Here is an 18,925-nt window from a genome sequence, read left to right on the forward strand (position 1 = left end):
AACTGGTGGAATGAAAATTTGAGGGAAAATGGGAGAATCTTAAAAATAACCGAATCTTGACACACTGTGTTTGACCACGACAAACTCGCATGTTCGAACCAGGTACACCTTTTGCCAAACGTGAGCGCTCTACCACTGAGCCACTGCGCTAGTCTTGTTTGTTGTATAAGTGTTTTGTACCTGTTAATAAATTATTAATATTTAGTATTTCTTAAGATCTTTATTTATTGTCTTATTTCATTTATTATGACAACATATTCCATAACACTACTGTTTAACTGAACATAAGATAATACCATGCACAAATTTGTTAATATTTGCCGTTCGTGTAAAATACACATTCTTGCAAATCAAGTTCTTTTTTATATATGCAGTAATACACTAACATAATATTTGTTTTATCTAATCACATTGAAATAGATGAAGATATAACCTTAAAATCTGATTTCACGTTGTTTCCGTCGTTGCAGTGTCCACTTCATCATTCATGCTTTCATAATTTTTGTCCTTGTCATTAAATTCATTATTGACAGAAAAAAAAATATTTAATTTCACAATTATCATATAAACGTCGTGATCATTTATTTTGCCCTCATTTCGACCACCACACTCTTGAACAAAGTCAACTTCACTTATTCCAGCAGATCTTCTAAGTAGTCTCTCAGCATTCATGACTAACCATGCTGTTCCTGCAAAACACATTATATAGCAGGTTAAAATACATATTTTCTACGGGTTGTAAGATAATATCAATCACAAAACTAGTTGGAAAAACTCAGTAGCTTATATTGGTTTGATGGCTTGGACAGTACTAGCTCAGGAGAGTAATGCTCCCGGCAGTAGGAACGAAAAACACAGTTCTGATTGGTTGGCGTTATCCATTTCTTGCCACATTGCATTCAAATAGTAGAAATCAAACGGTGGCTACTGTCAGTCTTCGTGGCCGAGCGAGCTAGCGCTATATGCTAATAACGAAAATCTCTTTTGGCGTGAGTTCAATCCCGGCCGGATGAGTTTTTTTTTTTTACATTTTTATAACACTTTAAATTAAAATAATACTCAAAGCAGTGATTTACCTACTTTTGTGCATATAAGTAGTAGTAGTAGGAACGGGTTAGAAGCCCCGCAGGGCTCGTTTTGTTCCCCTTGTACTTCATGGTATAGGGCTCGTTTTGTTCCACTTGTATTCCATGATATAAATTTTGTGACCAACTTAAAACAACTGCCTAGGATAGCGCGTAAAACAGCTGGCTAGAGTAGGGCGCGAAAAAAACGTACTTCCGGGAGCATTACTTTCCCGAGCGGGTCGTGCTTGGACTACCACTAACTTTTATAATACGTGTACATTCTTCTTCTTCTTCAAGAAGAAGAAGAAGAAGAAGAAAACTATTATTGGACTTTACTAAGGATGTTATAAAATAGAGGATATGCCCATATGTATCTTCATCCTATTAAATCAATGAAGCCAAAAAACAACTGAGCATCGTCAAGTCTGATTGGCTACTTTCGTTTCCGCCATGATTGTTGGCTCAATACATTGCGATCCTATTGGCCAGAGTGGGCAGAGTAGGGGTGGCGAAACTGTGACGTAGTGACGAAAATGGCTTCAAAATTGTGTTGTAAGGGCAGATCCTATATTTTATAAGATCCTTGGACTTTACTTTCCACGTTATTATACAACCTTCAAAATAACAAAAACACCTTAGTGCATACTTTCGTTTTATCAAGTAGATAAATATGATTTGTTTATTAGAAAGACTTAATTTATCTTATTAGTTATTATGGGAGAACGAATGTACTACACTTCTATCTTCACTTGTTGCATGAAATATCCAAACATTTTGCATTGGGTAGGTGGTAACTGTACTCACCAGAGTAAATAGAAGTTGTCCAAGTAATAAAGAATGCTGAAATAGACGATTAGCCAACGAAGGAGCCTCAATCTGTAAGAACCTTCGCAATGTAACACAATAATACAATAGATAATTATAACAGTTATGCCAGATTTCTCAAAATACTGTGAAACAAAATTTTTTCGTTGCGTTGACACAAATCGGTACGGAACGAGGCTCAAGATGTCCGAGACAATTTCCAAAGATCCTCAAAATGCATGCCATTACTCGTGTAATATTCCTTTACTCTTCGCTCACGCCCAAGTAATCGATTTCTCAAGAGGCAACTGGTGTTACGTGGCAGTTCGTTTATGAGCTGTGGATGGAGCTGGAGCGAAGGACCATGGGCGGCGATTAGGGGGGGCAAAGGGGGGCAGTTGCCCCCCACTTTTTTGAAGTGACTCATTGATGTATAGTATAGTTTAATTTGAAAATGTAAAGTTATTGTATATATTATTGGTTCATAGAAAAGAATGATGCCATATATTTGCCATTACGAGAGTACGTATTGGTTATTTCTCTTCTTGTGGTGTTAAGAAAGCTACACGAATTGAGTTTTAATTGCCACGGAAAATGGTCCAAAATTTAACCTATTGGAGTTCAATAATTCCAGTGTACTTTCATTGCTTCGTACAATGGTAGTCAGCCGCTTTGAAACTAATTGAGATAACATTTCGAAATAAAAGTCTTTCACAAGTTATTCTTTAATTGCATAAAAATTGGCAGTTACTAAAATGAATTTTCTTTTTTCTAATAGCAAGGAATATTGATAAAAAAACAGAGTAATAAGAAACAACTTCTACCTTTTCCATTGTTTTACAATGTAATATACGAGTGAAAAAGTGTGTTCAGGGGTGCACTATTGTATATGCAATTAAATTTAGTGAATTCAACATAATTTTAGGTTTAGAATTATTTTGTATAACCAGAGAGTGGAGGATTCTAAGTATTGTTGAGTTTAGATGTATTCCAAGAAAGTGAAAACTGAACCTAATAGCAGCGAGCATGTTTCGGGAAGCTTGAAAAGTATTTTTAAAAATGTGGTAGCATTGCTTATAGTATTTACTGTCTTTCTAAGAGTAATACAAGCCTCATTATTCATTACTATGAGTAATATTATACCTTCTATTTATTTATTTTTCAAATTTTTTATTAAATAATCTAATCACACAATTTTCTAGACTGAATTGTAAGATGTTCATGAGCAAGGAATCAAATCTCTTCTTACAACTTCGTTGTTTAAGGGTACAAAGAACTAGTACCTACTTGCGTTGCTCTTATCAATTTAGTTAATAAAATATGAAATACGATATACGGTATTTTAACTGAAAAAGATATTATCCTATTAGTTATACAATCTTTCGCCAAACAAAGTGTTAACATCAACCAGGTAAACTAACATTGATATACAAATATTCAGATCATGTCTTGCTCCCCCACTTTTAACGTCCAATCGCCGCCACTGCGAAGGACAATGCGCTATAACTTTACACGATTCTTGCTGCAGTAGGGTAACTAGAGAAGGAAGCTTTCTGCTGCTTTGCCAGATCGAAGACTTCTTAAGGAAGCGAGCCAGACGGTGTGCGAATATGCTAGTGGATGTTTCTAAATACATTAAGTTCTCAGAGTATTGTATCATTGAAAGAAGATACCAATTATAAAATTATCAATAAAAATTAGTTTTTGTTATTATACCTTTAATTTATAATATCCAGAAATACCGCCGGTAGCCCAGAAAATACGCCACTGGCATGGGCGAAGTTAGAAATAATCACCTGGAGGACACGGTAAATACGAGAATTGAAGGATCTTATAGGTGGCATTTTTACTTTTGTCAAAAGGTTGGAGGGGGACAATGCTCCCCATAGCTATGCCTATGGCCACTGGGAAAGCTTTTCTGTTTAAATATTAAAATTTCTGCACCATTTAAAAAAGCATTAAGCACAAGTATTAATTTCTTATCTGAAGCTTCTAATGTTAAGTTTGAACTTGTGAAGATTATAGCATACTAAAGAACAGTGCACTTTGTTTTCCCTAGACAGATGCAGGGGTAAAAGTGCGGGGGAACGCCGTGGGACGCCGTCCCCCCACCTCGAAAATATATGTACAGCGTCCCCAGTTCCTAAAAAAGTACAATGGGCAAAGATAGGCCAGGGGTACGGCGTGGGGTCACGCCGCTACCTACCGTCTCCACACCTTTTCAGATCCATTTTTATCCCTGAACAGATGTGATACAATTCATAAATACTATACAAAATAAATATTTACTATATTACTGAGGGTTTGTGCTAATTAAAATATTAACATAATAAAACATTCGAAATTGTAATTATGAAACTGAAATTTCATATTTGAAATAATAATCAAACTATGTATTTACGACTTACAAATAACAATATTAGAGAAAAATTATAATACATTTAGTAAGCTTGTTGAAACTGTTAAGTTTTCTTCTTACGGAAACGAAAAATGGCTCTTCATTGTTTCCAGCACATCCTTTATAAGAAAAAAAAAAAAAAAACCTCAATAGATGGTTCATGCATCTCGGGTCTCGTCCACTGTATATAAAATAAAAAAGGCAGCCCCGGTCCGTGACGTCATACGGAGGGACTTCCAACTGAAACAGTACCAACTAGCTTAATTGCGTATGCAGTATTTCATTTGTTCTCTTGAACGATATCTCGCGATACCCAAGGATGTTATAAAATAGAGGATCTGACCATATGTATCTTCATCCTATTAACTGAATGAAGAAAGAAGAAAAACTAGCATTGGCACGTCTGATTGTCTACTCTCGTTTCCGTCATATTATCTCAGAACCTTGCGTCTTCATATATATACATGAAAATGTCTGTCGTTTATTTATATTTAAGTTGTTGCTTCAGATTTATATTATAAAATGTCTTACGCAACCTTTCACAGGTAAGAAAATCACTAATCATAGGATACGTATGACTGTGACGTATGGCTTCATGATTTTGTGGTATACACAGATCCTCTACTTTATAACATCCTTGGCGATACCTCCACGTGAGTCATCGACCGAAAAGCATCCTGGGAAAATGAGAGCAGGAGAGTTCCCTAAAGCTCGTATCCCAATTGACAAATTTGGGTAACATAGGATGAGTTTGATTGATTACGTACAATATACATGTAGTATTCCCAGTTGTTTCGCGTCTAGTACTCAAATCAAATGAGGGACAAGAATATAAAAAAGTAACAAGTAAAAATTGTCCTTATTCACATAAAGCTACCAGGGTTTTTGCTTTGCAAGTAAAAGGGATCGGGAAGATAAAATTATTACACTTAACCACCGTAATTTGTCTTTATTGTTCTGTGTGTTCAGTACAAAACACCGAAAGAGGATAGTACCTTTTGTTCACAAACTAATAATTTATAGCCTTGTTCAAAATACTCGGGTAACCACGTTACTTTTTAAAAGTTTTCAACTCTCAACCATTGTAGTACTTTTTTAGTAATGAGATTTGAGAAAAAGCCTAAAGAGAAATGAAGAAAGTTAAGATTTGCTACTTGATTCAATAGGATGCATATTAAATACTTATCATTGAACTTACTCAAAAACAACTGTATACGTTTCGACAAGTGGTCATTGTCATCCTCAGCCTTTGAAAAAACTAGTATTGCTTGACGAACTACAAAAGTCACTGTTGATTACTCTTTCTGTTTCCGTAACTTCTATATTGCCAGTACTCCTTCAATTAAGTTCTCTTTGCACGCTTATGATATCTTTCTGTATCTAATTGGATCTTATAAAGCTGATGAATATTAATTAATAAAATCTTGCAGTGAAATTCTCAATGTTTTCCGTAAGCATTAACAGTTATCGAGGCAGGAAAAGGCAATAAACAATAAACAATCAACAATAAGGTCATCAAACAATAGTAGTTTTCTAAAAGGACCTGTGCTGAGCGTGACGTTTTTCTGAAAAGTTTTACGCTATATCGTTTTATTTTACTAGTAAACGGATTTCTTCTATTTTTTAAAAAAATAAGGAAATGATAGTCCTGGACACCTTCTTATAACTTTCTTAAAACGTTCTTGTAAGTTAGTGAAAAAATATAATTAAAGAAAGTAATTTCTCACGCATTGTTACCAACAAACTCCAAAGATGTAATTTAGGGGATACGGACAAAATCTCGCGGCCGAAACATCGCCGCCCAAAATCTCGCCGGCCAAAACCTCGCGAGACAAAATCTCGCCTGGCCAAAACCTCGCGTGGCCAAAACCTCGCAGCCCAAAACCTCGCGGGACAAAATCTCGCCGGGCCAAAACCTCGCGTGGCCAAAACCTCGCCGCCCAAAACCTCGTGTGGGCAAAACCTCGCCGGCCAAAACCTCGCCACCCAAAACATCGCGTGGCCAAAACACCGCCACGAATGAAACTTACCTTTAAAATTTACCCAATGAGTTTCTTAATATGCAATTCCACATTACAAACATAATAATAATAATAATAATAATAATAATAATAATAATAATAATAATAATAATAATAATAATAATAATAATAATAATAATAAGAGGAGGAGGAAGAAGAAGATACAGAACATCGTGTGCGTGGGCTTTCTCGGGTTATTCCCGTTTCCTCCCACTTTCTTTATTCGATCATTTCCTTCATCCTGGTCATCTATGTCTCCTTTAATCTACAGGACATAATCAAGGGACGTCGTAAAAACTCATATATTATTTCATACTTTCATAAATATTATTAGATTTTTGTTGAAATTTTAAGTTTTTGGATGTTCCAAAGTTCACGAAACTAACCCCGTTAGTTGTCATTACTTTCCTTATGCAGACTTTCTTTTCCTATAACCAGTTTAAAAACATCCCGTCGCCCTACCTTCACATTGAAATCCTCTACTAAAGAAATAGAATTTTCATATGGTATCGCGGGACTTGGTCAAATACCCGTGGTACTTCTTCTGAAACAGCGTCTTTTATACCGTCATCTTTATCATCTGTTGGAACATTTACATTTTGGTCAGGCTAGATTTTGGGTATGGCGAAATTTTGGGGCGCGAGGTTTTGGCAAAGGCGAGGTTTTGGCCCCGCGAGATTTTGGCCCGCGACGTTTTGGGCGGCGAGGTTTTGGCCAGGCGGGGTTTAGGCCAGGCGAGATTTTGTCCCGCGAGGTTTTGGGCGGCGAGGTTTTGGATAGGCGAGGTTTCGGTCCGGCGAGGTTTTGGGAGGCGAGGTTTTGGTCCGCGAGGTTCTGGCCGCGAGGTTTTGTATCCAAACCGTAATTTAGTCTTCAGTGTGAAAATACAATAGGTTGCGTTTTTTAAAATCCCCTTTCTAACGTGGAAACCAACTTTAGTTTTTAGAATGATTAAGTTTTTAAGCATCTTAGCCTTTCTCTGTTAATACCACTTCGATCATATTACTGTTTCGATCGATCGTGATATACTGATATCAGAAACAGAAGCTACTGTGAACTAATAAAAGAGTATGATGATGTCAGCAACAGAAGCTACTGTGTACTAATAAAAGAGTATGATGATGTCAGGAACAGAAGCTACTGTGAACTAATAAAAGAGTATGATGATATCAGAAACAGAAGCTACTGTGAACTAATAAAAGAGTATGATGATGTCAACAACAGAAGCTACTGTGTACTAATAAAATAGTATGATGATGTCAGGAACAGAAGCTACTGTGAACTAATAAAAGAGTATGATGATGTCAGGAACAGAAGCTACTGTGAACTAATAAAAGAGTATGATGATGTCAGGAACAGAAGCTACTGTGTACTAATAAAAGAGTATGATGATGTCAGGAACAGAAGCTACTGTGTACTAATAAAAGAGTATGATGATGTCAGGAACAGAAGCTACTGTGAACTAATAAAAGAGTATGATGATGTCAGGAACAGAAGCTACTGTGAACTAATAAAAGAGTATGATGATGTCAGGAACAGAAGCTACTGTGAACTAATAAAAGAGTATGGTGATGTCAGCAACAGAAGCTACTGTGTACTAATAAAAGAGTATGATGATGTCAGGAACAGAAGCTACTGTGAACTAATAAAAGAGTATGATGTCAGGAACAGAAGCTACTGTGAACTAATAAAAGCAGAATATACTGATGCCATTAAGAGAAGCTACTGTGTACTAATAAAAGAGTATGATGATGTCAGGAACAGAAGCTACTGTGAACTAATAAAAGAGTATGATGATGTCAGGAACAGAAGCTACTGTGAACTAATAAAACAGAACAGGGACAGACCAGTTTTGCACACAATCCTGGCTCTGGAGTGGGCTGAAAAATAGTACAAAATTGAAACAGAAAGGGCTGAATTCATTATTTTATACCAGTGTAATAGCCTACATGGTTCTATAACATGAAACTAAAAGAGGTAAAGTTCTAAAACATCCCTCTCCCCGTCTCCTGAGTCCAAATCAAGAAAGTGCTCTTTTAAAAATTACTTTTTAAAAACATCCAAATAGGAGGACCCCAGAATGAATGTTCAACAAGGTTTTTAAGGAGTCCAACACACAGTATGAGTAACGTGAGATGTAAGAAAAGTCTTACTGAGACTTTTAAAAGTATTTATTAAATGTGGTTGAATTGGGTAGAATTGTACCAACTTTTTCACAAAAGGGGCTGAAAATGCCAGCGTGGTAGCAACGGGGCCGATGAGTGACAAAAAGGGCTGAATTTGGTACAATTGTACCAAATGTGGCAACACTGGGACAGACCAAAGCAAAATTTTCACCCGGGCAAAGCGACTTTTAGGCGCCATCTAGTCCTAGCCTATATTTTACATTTTATTACAGTGATTTTAAGATTTTATACACATTTTTTCAAAACGAAAAAATAATACTCAAATGCAGTATATAGATATACTTAACACTTAAAACCATACATATGATATCAATTACATTGTATTTTATTATTATCATTATGTACTGATATATAAACAAAAACAAAATGGAACATCATTTATTGAATACTACTAATTGTGACATGAATACTGCTATTTTATAAATTGTTTTGCTATATCAATAATATATATAAAGTGTCATTCTACCATATATCTTACTATGTAACATCTATTCTAATAACGTCAAATACCAAAAGATACATTTTTCATATGTTGAACATGTTTTACTCATAGCATTGTTTATGAATAAAGCTGAGCAAGGTGAGTTTACTCCAAAGATGAGAAAGATGAGCAAGCTCTTTGAGAGGTCACTCACTGTCTGAGCAAGGAGTCAGCACTATTGAGATAGCTCTAATTTCGTATGAATAAAACTGAGATCTCTCTCACACTTCGGAGTACTCTCTTCAAAAATCTTGAGTTACCTTATTTGTTGACTCAAGCCGTGATGTAAAGACGTTTTGTGAAAGTGGCTTATGCAACAACGACAGAAAATATACAAGGAGCGCAGAAAAACTTTCGAAGTGCGTTATAAAACTCTCTATCGCTTTGATAAAGAAAATATAGAGTGATCAAGTAATTATTTTCCAAGCCGAATCGAAGGAAGCTAAAGCAGGCCACTTACTAACGAAACAGAGAACGCGATATTTTTTTTTAAAAAGATTCTTAAGTGCTTTTTTTAGATTCTTCAGGTTTTCAAAGCGGAATAGGGGAGGACATAAGTGTGGACCAGAGTACCATGTCTGTCACATTTTCAAAAGTTCTAGAGAAACAGTAGGGAAGGCCCACTTGTGGATAATATATCCATCTACTCTTGCTGAACAGCAGGCCATAAATAAGTGGCACCAGCAGTACAATTTTCCGTTCGCTACAGGGGTCATCGAATGCACACATGTGGAAATTAGACGGCCTCGTGAACACGGGGATAAGTTCATAAATTGTAAAGGACGTTACACCTTGAATGTTCAAACCACTTGTAATTGTGACAAGGAATTCGCGAGTGTGGATGCTTCCTGGCCAGGTTTTGTGTACGATTCGCGAATATAGATGAACTGAGCTGTTCGTATAGTCATGGCAGAAAACAAATAAGATGTCTTGCTTCTGAGAGACTTTGAATACACCATTGCTTATTGGTTTATGACTCCTTTCCACAATCTAGCTACGGCAGCAAAAAAGAAATTCAACAACTACTTCACTAGGAATCGGGTTATAATAGAAAGATGCTTAGGTTAAGTCAAGCAAGGACTCCCTATTTTGGAAAATAAAATAAGATTGCCAACCACCAAAGGCCTTCAGCGATTCCCGCCTATTTTGCTCTGTATAATGTGGCTAAATATCTGAAAGACGGAGATTTTGACATCATTGAGAAAGGGTTTGAAGAAAAGGACGCCATTGCAGGAGATGAGACACCGCGCGTGAGACAACGAGGGCAGAAAAAAGGAGAAATGCAATTACCAGGATAACCGTAGAAGATCATTAAAATGTAACCTTTCATGGAAATGTAGTTTTTTAAAATGTACTTTATTGAATATTTAATATAAAATATTAATGCTGTATTCTATGTTGAAATACTAATACTGCATTTTTGTACATTCATGTCCAAAATTTTTGTAACATGTCTATAAATACTTTGTTCTAGCAATATAACTTGATAACGATTCGCCCGGTATTTCTTATAATGTATGGAAGTATATAATCGGCAAAGACATGTATGTGGCAAATTTCATGTCAAAAGAGCAGAAAATAAGAACAATAAACGAAAATAAAACTTTCTTGTCCATTTAGCAATATTTTGTTTTACCCATTTTAATTTTCGTATTTATAATTCTATTCCGATGAAATTTACCACAAATATACATTTCTCGATTATACACATAGTATTAGTATTAAAAGTACTCTGTAAAAGTACCCTCATTATCAAATTATATTCTTACAAGAAGACAGTTATAGACATGCGGCAATGGTTTAGGACATGTGTACCTACTCTAAATTTCGAGGAAAAGGAGTTCCGAATTATTAAAAGTGTTTGGATAGTCTCTTATCATGTCCAAGTCATTCTTTTTTTTTTTTTTTTTCAAAATCTTCCATATCACTAATTTTTAACGCCATTTTAAAATTATATAAACATCTGACAAACTACCTGCTTGGCCGTCTCGGAGTGGAGCAAACTCTGTGAGCATGTGCTCAGGTTATTTAGGAGTAAATTCTCACAACTATGATAATATGTATTCATACGAAATTTGAGAGTTTGCTTATGAAACAGAGCTTGCTCACCTCACTCATGAACAAAGTGAGCAGAGTCAAGACTCCGTTTTATTCATAAGAACCATTGCTAAATAGGTATTAAAGTTCTTCAAAGCTGCTTCTTGTTTTTGATCCTAGTGGATTTTTTGTTATTTTCTTTTTCTGTAATATGATCCGGAATATTTTATTTTTTCTCTAACATTTTAAAAATTATACTCTGCTTTATTAATATTGGCCTATGTTTAGCAGAAGGGGTCCAGCTCTTTTCTCTAAAAAAGTTACAATTTTGGGAATTTCTGTTCACATTCGGCTACTTCAGGGTAGGTTAGGTTAGTGTAGATTAGTTTAGGTTAGTTTAGTTTATGTTATATTAGTGTAGGGGTCCCGCATAATTTTCCTAAAAACGATAGAATTTCGCTTATTTCTACTAATATTAGGTTAGTTCAGGTTAGCTTAGGTTAGTTTATGTTAGGTTAGGTTACATTTGGTTACGTTATGTTACGTCTAAGTACTTACATCATTCATTTCTCCTGTATATTTTCTGTTTTTTACGTGCTTTTGGACCTCTTGTACCGTACTAAACATACTCCTTAATATTCTCTAACGAAACAACATAGTAGGGTGGTCCTTAATTACATGGCGAAATTTTTTCCCGAATTTCTTTGTTCCCAACCCCTAAATTGGTTCCATGTATCCATGAAAAAAATGGGCTCAATCGAAGAATATTTAACCGACCCCCAAGCGACCTAAAGTTTGAATGCATATTCAATATGTTATTATATAGGAAAAGTCTAGAATAATCCCTTCTTATTTTAAAGCGGCTGAAGCGAAAGGGATACAGGAATTGGAAGTAATCCACATCTGACCCTGAGAAATAGCATGATGGCGGCCATTTTGAAGTCCCCAATTTTGTATTCGGACCCAAAATTTTAAATGGAAATGATGTTTTGTGGCATCGTTTTTGGGTAACCTTTCATTATAAAAACATATCTTCCTTTATTTTCAACTTATCTCTGGGCATTTAATTCTTTTTAGCTTTGAAATAAGAGTTTATTATCTTTCAATATTTTTTTCTTTGTAGGTTACTGAAATATTAATAAACTATTACAGTGAAACCTGTCAACTTGGCCACCTCTCTAAGTTGACCACCTGCTTATCTTGGCCTAGTTCGTCTTGAACCTGCATTTTCCCATAAGACATTCGTTACTTACTACTCTGTAAGTTGGCCACCTGTCTATCTTGGAAGTTGGCCACACTGAAGCAATGTTTACCCTATGATGATAATGATAAATTCACCTGCGTATCTTGGCCACGAAAAATACAATTTTGTTATTTTTCTTAACTCTTTCGAATTCCCATATGAGAGGCAGATGTTTTGTATTTTAGACTAGACACAAAGAAGCATAGATTCGCACGATTTGTTCTTGGAGGTCAATGGCCAGAACACTACCCTCATAACAGGGTGGTGAAGGAAGATGTGAATAAGAAAAAGCACGTACAGGAATTCAGGAAATGGTTGTACGTATTTTTTTTACCCCTGTCTGTTTTGGTAAAACCATTAGCTATATCGGCTCCTTTCATCAGTGGGAAGCTTTAGTAATTCCGGAAAATTCTCAAGGTTAAAGCTCAATTGTCATTTATTGGCACCTGACTGCATGTCAAAAAGTAGCGGGGGTTTTGAGATATGAATTCCCTCAAGATTTTCTCAAAACATCTTTTGTTCCGAGGAAAACACTTCTAGCTCATTAACAAGAGGCAGTTAACTAGAATATTGGAATGTGCATATCTGCCAAAAAGAATAAAGCAAGTATGTCTAGAAAGAACCACCATTCAGTAACAACTGAAAAGAAGACATATAAATTGCATATGAATTTCTCAATTTATAACTTAGCTTTTCTTGTTTTCAATCTGAATAACTCAGTGTGCTATAATATCAATTTTAATAAACTGCGTACATACACTTCTATTTCATGGTTGTTTGTGTTATTGTGTTTTCAATCCGAATAATCCAATGTACCAGACTAGTTGTCAGAAAGAGAAAGGTATTCATATATATTAAACATACTATCAAGAGCGCCGATCTTGGGGGAACCGAGGGGTCCGGGCCTCCCAAAGCTCATGTGGCCCCTATTTTATTTATGAGTATACAATATTTGGTATAATTTGAGTGCAATTTGTCTTCATATATATATATATATACCTTCTGCATCTGAATGCCCCCCCCCCAAATTTACAGAGAAATTGGCGCTCTTGCATACTATAGTAATATTTTCTAGTACTGTATATTTTTATGATTACTCTATATACATTATTTATAAGTAGCTGTCATGCCACTGCTTATTAAAATTTTACAATCAAGTAATACCAGAAATCCTATTCTAAAAATACACAAATCACACTTATTTTCTGTAAGTTGGCCACCTGTCTAAGTTGGCCACTTTTGATGGAACCGTTGGTGGCCAACATAGGCAGGTTTCACTGTACATGCATGTAACAAGGAAATAATTATATATGTTGTTACATAATTACATCCCGTCGAAATACACACGTCTATATTGGAATTATTTATATGAAATGAAATTACATAAATAATACCTTTTAAAATGATAATAGAAGAAAGCTGAAGGCTGTGGATAACTAGCCAATTTCTACTGCATCATTAAGCAAATTTTTGTAACATCTGGATCCTTTTTTCTGTGTTCACTGACTATCTGCAATATGTATTGTTTCTCTTTCTCGTCGTTTGTTAAAATGTTCCCGTATTCTTGTATGAGTTTCACACCTCTCTTTGCAACATCATTCACCACCACAATGTTTTCCAATATATTCAACTCACGTTGAAAGTTCACATCTTCTTTCCAAGTAGATGGGCATGTGCATTTCTTTCTTTACTTTATGGTTTAATTCAAATAAGGGAAACTATTCAACAATCTTATAAATCTGCAGCCCGTACAGAGATATGAACTCACAGACTATTAAGTTTTGTTACTCCGGAGCTTTTATTTTCCATAGTTGATAATTATTACATGTACAGAGATAAGCGGAAAATAAAGGCAGACGTCTGTTTGTCGTCAAAAGCTACCTCAAAATGATATATCACACGAGGTCATTTCTATTTAAAATTTTGTGCCCGAATCCAAGATGGTGGACGTAAAGATATGCCTCATCTCGTTCACTACTCAGAATCAGATATGGATCTACTTCTAAAACCTCTATCCAAGATATGATTCCTTTCCCTCAGCCATTTTTAAGTTACAAAAGTTTATTACAAACTTTTGCCATATACTATACATTGTAATTGCATTCAGATATTTAGGTCGATTGGGGGTCGGTTAAATATTCTTCGATTGAGCCCATTTTTTTTCACAGATTAATTTGGTCCGACATGGAACCAATTTAGGGGTTGGGAGCAAAGAAATTCAGAAATCGAAAATTAAGGACCACCCTAACGTACAGCCTCACCACATCACACATCCGATATACTTGAATAGCCTGGACTTACTGACTTTTGTAGGGGTGATGACTGTGGTTGAACTAATAAGCTTAAGTTAGAGTTTGTCTGTCATTATTATTAGTAATAACAAAAACAACGTGTGCTTGCGGGAGGAAGGATTAAAAGGTAGTCGCTGACTTTTTTTTATAGTGCCGCTTCTAACCCCCTCCCATGTTGTTGCAGAGTGGTATATTCAATCTTACAAACACTGTCGAAATGAATGATTTGGCAAGGACTGTACATAGCGAAACAATAACATCTCCTCGACATTACTTTCAACAAAGGCCGACAGTTTGGTGCGGCGGTGTCGTTTCTAAGAAATCAAAAGTGCTGTGTATACGGTTCCCCCTCCCCTACCACTTTAAAAGAGTAACATATATAAAATCCAATAACATTCGTTGTCTGGAAAAAGTTCACAAAGAACATGGTCCGCTATAAACAATACCAACTCCCCCTTCACTCTTTCTTCTACACGCCATGTCTCCATTTGTCGATGCAGTTCCCCTAATACTGTGAAACTCTCTTCTTCCATGATGAAATTGAAAAAGATGATGTAATTGCCACTTTACAAGAATACGTTTTATTTTTAACTTAAAATTCTCAGATAATGTTACGCCATTCTTTAAAAAGCTGCAATAACTGAAGATGCAGCAACGGCGAAAATTGCACTCATTGGTACTGCTGTATAAAACACTTACTTTTACAGAACCTTACTATCTTCTAAAACACCTTAATTTTTAAAGCGATTTCCATGAGAGCAGGCACGTAGCCAGGGGGGGGGGGTCCGGACCCCCCCCTTTGAGACCAGAAATGAAAAAATTAAGGAAGGATAAAACAAAATGAAATGAAGAAAAGAAGGATCAGCGTTAAAAATTAAAAAGGAAACTACAGGAAGCTTTTGCTTACTCTTTCTTATGAGGAGATTTGTGTTACTTGCAATATGGTGGCGAGGTAAGCGAGGTATTCTGGAAGAGTCAGGGAATTTGAAATTTCAAGAAAAGTTATGGAATTCTCAGAATTTCTGCTACTAGTCAGGGAGATTTCAAGCTTTCGAAAGCATAGTGCCGTTGTGTAACAGCGTGGACATTTTAAATCATAATTTTTCGTCATCGCATCCTTGCAGTATCAAACATGTTATTTCAAGGACAATTTTCTATTGCTCCTTTAACCTGTCATTTGGAACCGATAATAGTTGACGGAATAATAAAAACAAAAATTTATGTTAAAAGAAAGTTCTGTAAGAATTTGATACAACAGAGAAAGGAACGTATATATTGTAAAACTAGTTGAACATACACATGCTTCGCCACAAAGGCTGTATATGGAAGTCAACGCCTGTGGGAGTATTACCATTTATCTCAGCGATGGCGAAAGCTATGGATTTGATACTAATATCGGTCATTTTGGGCTATTTTTTACATGTCTCGGTATCCACCCCCCGCTGACTCCCAGCCCGCATGCAATTGTAACTAAATTTGCAAGTCATCGCTAATGGAAATGTCACCATTGATTTCAGCGACCGCGAAAAGTATGGATTTGACACTAATATCGGTCATTTTGAATTACTTTTATATGTCTTGCTATCTCACCCCCCTCCGGTGACCCCCGGCCCGGAGCCGAAAAGCGTGAATTTGGAAGTTAATGCGATCCGAGTTTCACCATTGATTTCAACGACCTCGAAAATAAGAATTCGACACTAATAGCTCAAGTGGTAGAGCTTTGGCTTCGCATTCGAGACGTCGTGGCTTCGAATCTCGCTGCCGACCATCCTGAGATTTTCCACGGTTTCCCTCAGTCCTACCAGGCAAATGCCGGGATGGTACCTACTAAACAGGCCCTGGCCGATACCTTCCCAAACCCTTTCCATTGTTAATGTTGTTGGATATCCAGTGTAAAATGGCCTCTGAGCTGTATCTGGTGATTGTTAAATAAATAAATAAATAAATAAATATCGGTCATTTTCTACTACTTTTACATGTCCCGGTAAACGTCCCCCTGAGACCCCCTGGCTCGAATTTCGACAAAAACGTTTAACTCTGGTCTGGAGCCTGGACCAAGGTATTCGTGTCTAAAATTTGGTAACTCTCGGTCAATTTGTCTGGTTCCCAAGCCGGTTCCGGTAAACGCCCCCCTGAGAGCCCCCTGTTTAGAAATTTAAAAAAAAAAGCTTCGTCCTGATCTGGGGCCTGGGCCAAGGTATCCCTGACCAAAATTTGGTAACTCTCGGTCCACTCGTCTGGTCCCCAGGCCGCATACAGACAGACAAACACACAAACAAACTCTTTATTTTATTTATATTAGAAGATAGTTTATAAGACAGTATTGAGTATGTACTTTTTATAATAATTGAGGTCATAACGAAAGGAAAATTGTTATATTTGAATAAACAGGAGGAGGACGTAAATATTGTAAAATCTTTTTCAATACTTTTTTTATATTATTTTGCTCGAAATTTCTTCATAGTTTTTTAAAATACTTGCCAATATATCCTAATTTTATTATCCTAACAACCCAATATATGTTGATAGTAAAGTAGTTTGCATTGATCGAGCTCCTGTGCCTTCAGAATTTCATATCACTCTGCCCCCCCCCCCCCGTTACGAAATCCTGGCTAAACGAACCAATATATGTTCCAGTAAAATAGTTTAGAATGATCGAGCCCCTTTTGGGATGACTACAGTACTTCATGTCACGGACCCCCCCCCCTTCACGAAATCCTGGCTACGTGCCTGATGAGAGGGACACAAGATCACGTTTTAATAGCCAACTTGCAATTCCTATTCATAGATCAACTTATTCCTCCAAATCATATATAATTTCAACGTGTCGTGATTGGAATACTTTGCCAACCTCGGTACGTGAGTCAAAATCTTTAGCATCTTTTAAAAGAGCAGTTTATAATTTATTGTTATAGAAGCAGGGTTGAATGGACACAGAGACAGAAGAGCCAATAGAGAAGCTTGTCATAAAGATATGAAACTCAACATTTATTACATATTGTAACATACATGTACTTTCGTGTAGCACTATATTATATGTGTGTTATATATATATATATATATATATATATATATATGTGTGTGTGTGTGTGTGTGTGTGTGTGTGTGTGTATGTGTGTTCAAGGGACCGTCTGTTTCTTGTGTTTTTTTTTTACTTTCTACCTTTTTTCTTTTGTTATTGTTAGCTATATTCTTTGATTTTTCAATTTTGTGTCATGTTTAGGTGGTAGATAAGACTACATATAGCCTTAACCTCGACATGTAAAATAAGTCGAAATAAATAAATAAATAAATAAATAAATATAAAGCAAATGTCAGTAGAGAACACGTTTTAAAGTTTAATTTTTGAAGCTCGTTTTGGCACCCCTCTGACTGTGGCGCCCTGGGCAGTTGCCCGGCCCGTAGTCCGCCCCGGAAACAGAATATAGTGATGTCAGGAACAAAAGGTACTGTGAACTACAAGTAGAATTACAAGTAGTTGTGAAATTTGATATGCCCTACCGTGGTTTATGGAAGATGTGATACTACTGAGAGATGCAAGGCCGTGCCGTGGGGAGGTGGGGGGAAAGAGCGGCGCGACGGCCCCGGGCGCCGAAGTAACGGGGCAAAAAATTCGGGAGAAAAAAAGGAAAAGAAAAGATAGGAAAAATTGCTTGGAATAATATGTATGTGGGCGCCGTCGTGTACTCTCGCCCCGGGCGCCGATTTTCCACGGCACGGCCCTGGAGAGATGCAAAGTTTTCATTAAAATACAAATAAAAGGTAACAAACATTTGTAAAAGATACTATACTTTGTTAATTGGATTTAAGTTGGGGGTCCTTTTAGCATCGAGGCTCTATGAGACGAAAAGTTACAGTTTAACGTGGAATCGGAACCGCATGAACTGCCGCCAGGAATTCTAATATTTTATGTTTTATGTGCTGCACCTATTTTTTAATGAAGCTGCTCCGGTTTCAAATTAAAATGGTTCTACGTTTATTCTGGGTTATTATGTTAAATCGTACAGCTATGAAAATTCTGGATATAACATATCTTTGTTCCGTCCCCCTTGCTTAAAAAATCATAAAAACCGTTGCTTTTTCTGACTGAAAAACATGGTAAGCTTAGTGGCAATAGCCATTTGCCGAAGGAAACAATAGTGAATGAATATATGGGAGTTTTTGAGTAATATTATAAAGTATGGCTCAATTTGTAATAAGATCTTTATCATCTATGTATTACAATAATTGTATTGTTCTGCAATTATACACACTTTTTCATCTATGACAAAGACACGATCCGGGACATTTAAAATAGGCACAAGACTCCAACAATAATGAAGTAAATTATAAAATTTTATTAGTTTATAAGGAAAGAAAATGTGCAAAAATAAAACAAACGCCGATCGACAGATACT

The 18,925-nt window shown here is 36.2% G+C and overlaps 1 protein-coding gene across 2 annotated transcripts in view; it reads right to left on the reverse strand.

The window, feature by feature from the left end:
- Positions 1 to 219: 219 nt before the first annotated feature.
- LOC145683779 (uncharacterized) overlaps positions 220 to 18,925 on the reverse strand; it is a 118,118-nt gene continuing 99,412 nt past the window's right edge. For both annotated transcript variants that reach the window (XM_081755359.1, XM_081755358.1), the window contains one exon: positions 220 to 689. In XM_081755359.1, the coding sequence (XP_081611485.1) occupies positions 675 to 689 (15 nt within the window). In that variant the 3' untranslated portion in view covers positions 220 to 674. The remainder of the gene's footprint in view (positions 690 to 18,925) is intronic.

This window comes from Thermobia domestica, chromosome 4 (genome assembly GCF_964235325.1).
Source record: "Thermobia domestica chromosome 4, izTheDome1.hap1.1, whole genome shotgun sequence".
In the NCBI taxonomy this organism is placed as follows: Eukaryota; Metazoa; Arthropoda; class Insecta; order Zygentoma; family Lepismatidae; genus Thermobia; species Thermobia domestica.